The following is a 7806-nucleotide window of genomic DNA, read 5'->3' as shown; positions in this document are numbered from 1 at the left end:
CTTTGTAATACAGATCTTTGCAGCCCCAAAAGTCTTCGCCGTTTTATGCAGAGGTACCTGAGAAAATGGACAGGCATTGGAAAAGACTTTACCAGACAGGTTGGAAGAACTTTGCAGCAGTCATTATATGTAACTAATGACCTGCGAATGTTGGGGTGGATTCAAATCAACAGAACTTTTTGGAACATTCTGAAGAGTAATATAATAAACTCACTGTAATGGTGAAAGAGGCCTTATAGGCCTCTGCGGTCTCAACATCCTCTACAGTCATTCCCAAAAATACACATTTTCGGTGGCCTGTGGACGCTGCCATGCCCCCCACCAACAGCCCTACCACTCGGGCCAGAAGACTTGGGTTGGCTTGATCCAAACGGAGGTCCTGCAGAGCTTGGGGTAACCTTTGGCCGACCTGCTGGATGAAGGCCAGGAGGTGCTCAGCCAGTATGAGTTTCCCTGTAAGAGAGAACAGTATACCATGTCGAGACAAGATAGTTTTATCAGCATACCTCTTTCATCAGCACCTATTTTCTTTCAAACTTACCACATTTAAACCTTCGATATTCTTGCCTTTGAATTACAACTCGGGGCCCTAGGCATCTTTTCCACAGGGAAAGCTTTTCTAATATCCAGCCAATCTTGAGGGGAGTGAGTCTGCAGCCATGCAGTTTTAAATACCTCAAGAAGGCCTCAATATCCAAAATGATATGCACCTGACTGCTTGGCTTCAGTCTGCCATTCAGACTTGTGAGATAGCTTGAGAAAAAGAAATAAAAAGGAATATATGAGCACTTCAAATATGGACTGTATTTTCAAAACTTTAAAGTGTGCTCTTATTTCATACCACGCGAATAGTGAAAACAACACACCTGTTCAGTTTGTGCATATCATTCAGGAAATTGAAGGTCTTATTGATGTCCCCCTTATTTCCTGACATATACAGGAGGAATTCCTTTACATAGCTCTTGCGTTGTTTTAGATTCCTAAGGGCCTGCTGGGACTGATTTGGTCCAATGAGGCTGGCTTCGAATTGGTCCAGCACATTATCTGAAAAATAGGTGGTCCCAGTTCTGTTCTGTTTAGGCTCTGGGCTCTGTTAAGCGCCTAGAGGCAATTGTATTGTTATAGCGCTATGCAAATACAATAAACTGCCAAACAACCATTTGAATCAACTTACCCAGATTAGGCAAGGGTGTCTCTTGCTGTCCCACTGAAGGGCAGGAAGTCTCCCTTGTTGGAGAGTGGAGTGGAGAGAGCAGAGGAGGGAGCGGCGATGTGTGGGAAGTCACAGGTGAGGCAGGCTGCATCATGCTGGTTGTGGGTTGTGGCGATGTATGGGCAGTCACAGGTGAGGCAGGCTGCATCATGCTGGTTGTGGGTTGTGGCGATGTATGGGCAGTCACAGGTGAGGCAGGCTGCATCATGCTGGTTGTGGGTTGTGGCGATGTTTGGGCAGGCACAGGTGTGTGGGAAGTCACAGGTGAGGCAGGCTGCATCATGCTGGTTGTGGGTTGTGGCAATGTATGGGCAGTCACAGGTGAGGCAGGCTGCATCATGCTGGTTGTGGGTTGTGGCGATGTTTGGGCAGGCACAGGTGAGGCAGGCGAGATGGGATGAGATGATTGTGGAGTGTCAGAACCTTGCTCTTTGCAAAGGGCCCTGAGGTAGTTCACCTCCTTCCTTAGCAGTTGGACATCTTTTTTCATGGCTTCAACCTCACTTGCCAGATGTCCAATGGATGGTGGTGTTGCGGTTGGTGGTGGTGGCTGCAAGGAGCAAGGTTCTGACACTCCTGACACTCCTGAGGTGGATGATGGCTGGACCTGTGGTGGATGATGGATAGCCTGTAGCTCCTGTAAAATGGCTTTCTTCTTCGCCATCTTGAGGAGCTTCTTCAGGCATCGACCCTGTTAAAAGATTATATTTCAAATTGTTTTAATCTAGCAAAATACATCTTCGAATAACATTTGATCAATTGTAAAAGTAAAACCTTTTGCTTGTGCTTGGTAATGATGTGCTTATCCAGCCGTGAGTACAGTTTGTCTGTACAGTTTGGTATTGGGCATCCCAGCTTCCCGCTGTACCTTCCAACGGTCAGGCTCCTCTCTCTCTTGTCTCTCATCCCGTGCGTGTGCCGCAGGTGACGCGCCAGGTTGGCAAATTCACCCTGGCACTTCGGACAAGTCTTTTTATCCTGTTATTCCAAAAAAAACTACATTATATTCCATAACAACTACATGAACTTCCAGAAAGCCAAAATAGTGTTCCAAAACAATGACATGAACTTCCAAAAAAACTGCATAATATTCCATAACAACTACATGAACTTCCAGAAAGTCTACACAGTGCTCCAAAACAATGACATGAACTTCCAAAAAAACTACATTATATTCCATAACAACTACATGAACTTCCAGAAAGCCAAAACAGTGTTCCAAAACAATGACATGAACTTCCAAAAAAACCTACATTATATTCCATAACAACTACATGAACTTCCAGAAAGCCTACACAGTGTTCCAAAACAATGACATGAACTTCCAAAAAACCCTACATTATATTCCATAACAACTACATGAACTTCCAGAAAGCCTACACAGTGTTCCAAAACAATGACATGATCATCCAGGAAAGCTACGCTACGTTCCAAGACAACTACATGCGTTTTCGGAAAAGCAGATGTAATGAGATATGTCCATACCTTCATGGTCGCAATTGTGGAAATGAATGACGAAGTGCCAAACCTTGCTATCTATACAGAAGATTTAGCATGCCTCCTAATTTGAATGGGCCCATTATGTTCACTACCACAAAAGCTACGCAGTGTTCCAAAACAACTACATGAACTTCCAGAAAAGCTACACAATAGTCCACAACATTAACATGAACTTCCAAAAAAGCTACGTAATAATTCAAAACAACTACATGAACTTTCAGATAAGCTACACAAAAGTCAACAACAGCTACGTGAACTTCAAAAAAAACCTACATTATATTCCATAACAACTACATGAACTTCCAGAAAGCCTACTCAGTGTTCCAAAACAATGACATGAACATCCAGGAAAGCTACGCTACGTTCCAAGAGAACTACATGCGTTTTCAGAAAAGCAGATATGATGAGATATGTCCTTACCTTCATGGTCGCAATTGTGGAAATGAATGACGAAGTGCCAATTATTGCTATGTATACAGTTGATTTGGCACGCCTCCTAATTTGAATGGGCCAATTATGTTCACTACCACAAAAGCTACGCAGTGTTCCAAAACAACTACATGAACTTCCAGAAAAGCTACACAATAGTCCACAACATTAACATGAACTTCCAAAAAAGCTACGCAATAATTCAAAACAACTACATGAACTTTCAGATAAGCTACACATTAGTCCACAACAGCTAAGTGAACTTCCAAAAAACCCTACATTATATTCCATAACAACTACATGAACTTCCAGATAAGCTACACAATAGTCCAAAACAGCTACATGAACTTCCAAAAAACCTACGTTATATTCCAAATCAACTACATGAACTTCCAGAAAGCCTACTCAGTGTTCCAAAACAATGACATGAACATCCAGGAAAGCTACGCTACGTTCCAAGAGAACTACATGCGTTTTCAGAATAAGCAGATATGATGAGATATGTCCTTACCTTCATGGTCGCAATTGTGGAAATGAATGACGAAGTGCCAATTATTGCTATTTAAACAGTTGATTTGGCACGCCTCCTAATTTGAATGGGCCAATTATGTTCACCTCCAGAAAAGCTACGCAGTGTTCATCTAATACAGCTAATAGCTTTGGGCAAATTTATGGATGCAAAGGTGAATTAAAGACATGACTACTTCAGCAATCACCAATCAAACATTTTAATGAAATATGTGTACATCAATCTCGTTCCTTAACCATAATTCGAAGTCTGTTACGAACATTTTCAACAGATACATTCATCTTTTTGCACATTCCAAGAAGTGCTGGGTTGTTTTTAAGGGTGTTTTGAATACTCCGTACCCTGATGATCTTTTTCTGGATGTCAAATTGGAAGGCCAGTCTGAGCATTGCTAGGAATTCTGGTGAATAGCACAACCTTCTCCTTTCACGCTGTAAAGATTAAGAGGTCAATTATTAAGCAGTAACCCAAGTGAATTCAATCAATTAATTATATTATTACCTCCACAGGTCATACCTTACCTTTCTAGACGTTTTGGCAGTAAGCTGTTTGCCAGAGTGGAGCTTCTTTGTCACTGTAACTTTCTTCCCATTATCGCCCTCTTCTCCCTTCTTGCTCTTTCTTTTAACCGCTCTTGTTTTCTGAATCCTGCAAGCCTTTTGAGGGATCTTTTTCTTTTCAGGGATCTTTTTCTTTTGAGGTCTTGTAAGGGGCAGAGGAGGACTTTTCCTTTTTTGCAGCAGCTTGGAGAAATCTGTATTACTCAGAATGTTGTCAAGTTCATCCATCTCTGAGTCGCTGTCAGTAACTGCACTCTCAACCTGTGCAAAATATAAATGATTAGGAACTAAAGCACGCTGTAAAAATAGGGTCAATTCCGACAAAGCAACATCCATAAATTCTACTTACTGTATGGAATACGTTGGACTTGGGCTCCTGGTAAGGTGGAATGATCTGAGAGAACCGGGTCTCCTCATCCAGTTCATCCTCTAAAAAAACTGGTTTGAGTTCAATATACGTCTCTTGGTCCTCTAATTCATCAGGTGTTATGTGTACCTGTCCAGACAGACACGTGATAAGGAACTGCAACACGTTGTGATGTACAGTTAATGTGAAACAATCAACTTCCAAGAATTCTACTTACCTCTTCCATGTTCTGGGAGTTATCTAGCTGGTTATTTGGATTAACCAGAGACAACCCAAGATTTTCCTCCAGCTTCTCTTCGGTCTGGTTCACATGGCAAGAATAGGCAGACACGTGATAAGGAACTGCAACACGTTGTGATGTATAATTAATGTGGAACAATCAACTTCCAAGAATTCTACTTACCTCTTCCATGTTCTGGGAGTTATCTAGCTGGTTATTCAGATTAACCGGAGACAACCCAAGATTTTCCTCCAGCTTCCTCCAGCTTCTCTTCACATGGCAATAATAGGCTGTCCCGGTCTCTGCTTTCTCAATCCGATGACGCATGACAAGTCTTGCAGTGTGTATGGATTTGAATGGAGAGATGGCGGCATTTATAGCCTTAGCTTGCCTACGTCATCTTGCTATTCAAACAGATAATAGACTATGCCTCCTAATTTGAATAGGCCAATCACATCCACTAACAGAAAATATACGCAATGTTCCAAAACTGCTACATGAACTTCCAGAAAAGCTACGCAATATTCCAAAACAACTACATGCACTTCCAGAAAAGCTACACAGTGTTCCAAAACAACTACATGAACTTCCAGAAAAGCTACACAGTGTTCCAAAACAATTACATGAACATCCAGGAAAGCTACACTATGTTCATCTAATACAGTTAATAGCCTTGGCCAGCTTTATGGATGCAAAGGTGAATTAAAGACATGACAACTTCAGCAATCTTTTTTATTTTTTATTGTGGTATACTATGACCAATATTATATAATAAATTATTAGCAGCAGGCCGAACAGGACTGCCGCCAAAGACAGTGTGAATAGGTCACACGGATTGCCACAGGTGCATCTGCAAGAAAAATGAATAATTTTAGTGAAAATAGTGGCAAATTAAATTGATTAGTAATATGCACAATATCAGTATAGAAAAGAGGAACTAAACTTGCCTGCAGGACCCTCCAATTTCTTCCACATCTGGGCGGCCAATCGGTATATTTGGGGGAACTGCTACATGAACAGGCACTATTACTGTGGTGAAGCCAGACAGTAGTATAGAATTTCATTAATATTTTTTACAGTAAAACTTTTGGACATAATGACTTAAACACAGAGTGAAAAGTTCCACATACCTGACATTTCTTCACCAAGATTTCCTTTCCAGCTTCACGCTTTTCCTCCAGCTTCTCTTTGGTCTGGTTCAAGATTTGGCTTGTCCTAGTCGGTGCTTTGTCAATCCGCTACATAACGATTCTTGCAGTGTGTATGGATTTGAATGGAGAGATGGCAGTATTTATAGCCTTAGCTCACCTACGTCATCTTGCTATTTTTACATCCTGCAAATCTATTGGTTATTGGTATAAATACTGGAGCAAATTAATTGGTTCAAATTATTGTCTGCAAGCCTGTGGAAACATATAAAAGGGGGATGAATCCAAAGGCACCCAACAATGGACTGGCAAATATTCCAAATATTACTATTGCTGACCGTCAAATGTAGCAGCGTCCTGATCAACTCGACCAACAAGAAACTTGTGGAGAAGGCGGTTGGAGGAGGCGCAGCACTGGACTGCCAATTCACCCTCGCCCCAGATGACCTTGGACCTCTGGAAATTGAGTGGACTCGGCTGTCTAACCCTGGACTAACAGAGGACCCAGTAATCATTGTGTATTCCGCCGGGCAGATCTATGACAACTACTACGTGCCACTCAAAGGCAGGGTCCACTTCATTTCAATGGATCCAAGGAAAGGAGATGCCTCCATTAACCTGCTACTACTGACACCCTCAGATTCTGGGACTTACAGGTGCCAAGTGAAGAAGGTCCCTGGTATCCAAAGAATTTCGGTTATCCTCCGGGTGATACATGCTCCCTCCAAGCCAAGTTGTCACACAAAGGGCACTGAAGAGGTGGGCAGAAATGTGGTGTTGCACTGCAATGCCCTGGAAGGTGCAATCCCCATCGACTACAACTGGCAGAGAACCACCGGACCCTACACGCTACCATCCTCTGCCCGCTTGGATGCTGTTGCAGGCACGCTCCACATCCCAGTAGCAGAAGAGAGGGATTCAGGGACCTATAGCTGCATTGCCAGGAACCGGGTTGGAATGGAGGGCTGCTTTTTGGAACTAAAGATTATTCCTCCTTCCATGGTTGGCATGGTAGCAGGAACAGTAGTGAGCAGCCTCCTGGTCCTTGCTGTGATCACCTTCAGTGTCTACCACCGCTACAAGTGCAAGGAGGAAATGGTGGAAGAAGACACCGCAAATGACATTAGAGAGGATGCAAGTCCCCCGAAACACAGAAGATTAGCCATCACAGGCGATGTGAATGTCACAAGCAGCACCACTGACCTCTAAAATGAGAAATTACTTTGACTTGAATGAGAAAATAAAAAAAAAAGAACAAAAACTTACTTTGTTTGTCTTTCAAATATCTTTGAAAATGAAATTAATTGTATTAAAACACAAAATATAATATCAAAGAGTTTCACTCCATGAGGTGCTCATGATGTGGACTTCAGGTTCACCCAAAGTCGGGTAAACATCCAGTTAATACTCCAGAAGGGCAACCTGAACTTCCATATATATTACCTATCTTCCACATTTACTACCTCACACCCAGGCAGGGACCCTTTAGTGAAAGTGTGCGGGGAAATGAGCACCTAAAGTCGGGTAAATATCCAGTTAATACTCCGGAAGGGCAACCTGACCTTCCACATATATTACCTTACTTCCAGATGTACTACCTCTGACCCAAGCAGGGACCCTTTAGTGAATGTCTGCGGGGAAATGATCACCTTAAGTCGGGTAAACATTCGGTTAATACTCCGGAAGGGAAACCTGACCTTCCACATATATTACCTTAATTCCAGATGTACTACATCTGACCCAGGCAGGGACCCTGTAGTGAATGTCTGCGGGGAAATAAGCACATAAAGTCGGGTAAACATCCAGTTAATACTCTGGAAGGGAAACCTGAACTTCCATC

General features: G+C 42.5%; 1 protein-coding gene across 1 annotated transcript; it reads left to right on the top strand.

The window, feature by feature from the left end:
- Positions 1 to 6266: 6266 nt before the first annotated feature.
- On the top strand, positions 6267 to 7175 carry LOC308375609 (coxsackievirus and adenovirus receptor homolog; the record flags this gene model as incomplete). Its single annotated transcript, XM_080851772.1, has 1 exon — positions 6267 to 7175. One exon carries the CDS (start codon positions 6267 to 6269, stop codon positions 7173 to 7175), a length of 909 nt encoding a protein of 302 aa, XP_080707898.1.
- Positions 7176 to 7806: the final 631 nt, after the last annotated feature.

The sequence above is a fragment of the Sprattus sprattus genome, assembly GCF_963457725.1.
Source record: "Sprattus sprattus genome assembly, chromosome: 14".
In the NCBI taxonomy this organism is placed as follows: domain Eukaryota; kingdom Metazoa; phylum Chordata; class Actinopteri; order Clupeiformes; family Clupeidae; genus Sprattus; species Sprattus sprattus.
The sequence above is the reverse complement of the archived record's forward strand: the minus strand, read 5'-3'. Positions and strand labels throughout refer to the sequence as shown.